Source organism: Gavialis gangeticus, unplaced genomic scaffold (genome assembly GCF_001723915.1).
Source record: "Gavialis gangeticus isolate Ggan-Ray unplaced genomic scaffold, GavGan_comp1, whole genome shotgun sequence".
Taxonomy (NCBI): domain Eukaryota; kingdom Metazoa; phylum Chordata; order Crocodylia; family Gavialidae; genus Gavialis; species Gavialis gangeticus.
In genome coordinates, this window is record NW_017728969.1 from 80,841 (window position 1) to 81,137 (window position 297).

The 297-nt window shown below is 68.4% G+C and overlaps 1 protein-coding gene across 1 annotated transcript in view; it reads left to right on the forward strand.

The window, feature by feature from the left end:
• STAC3 (SH3 and cysteine rich domain 3) overlaps nucleotides 1–297 on the forward strand; it is a 16,326-nt gene that overhangs the window by 3,337 nt on the left and 12,692 nt on the right. The window contains exon 4 of the mRNA XM_019504679.1: nucleotides 84–181. Within this exon, the coding sequence (XP_019360224.1) occupies nucleotides 84–181 (98 nt within the window). The remainder of the gene's footprint in view (nucleotides 1–83; nucleotides 182–297) is intronic.

A 297-nucleotide genomic window follows, 5' to 3' on the forward strand; every position in this document is an offset into this window, starting at 1 on the left:
TGGCGGGCTGGGGCTGGGGGGCGGTGCAGGGGGCCAGGGGCCAGGGGCTGCAGGGCTGGGGTTGAGCTGTCCCCTCCTCACAGTGAACAACAAGTTTGGGCTGCGGTGCAAGAACTGCAAGACCAGCATCCACCAGCACTGCCAGTCCTACACCAAGATGCAGCGCTGCTTCGGCAAGATTGTGAGTGCAGGGCCCCAGGCATCCCGGTGCTGCCCCAGCCTGCCACGGCCACCACCCTGCAGGGCCGGGGGCAGAACCCAGGCGTCTGGGCTGGCCCCTAACCCCTGTTCCCCTGC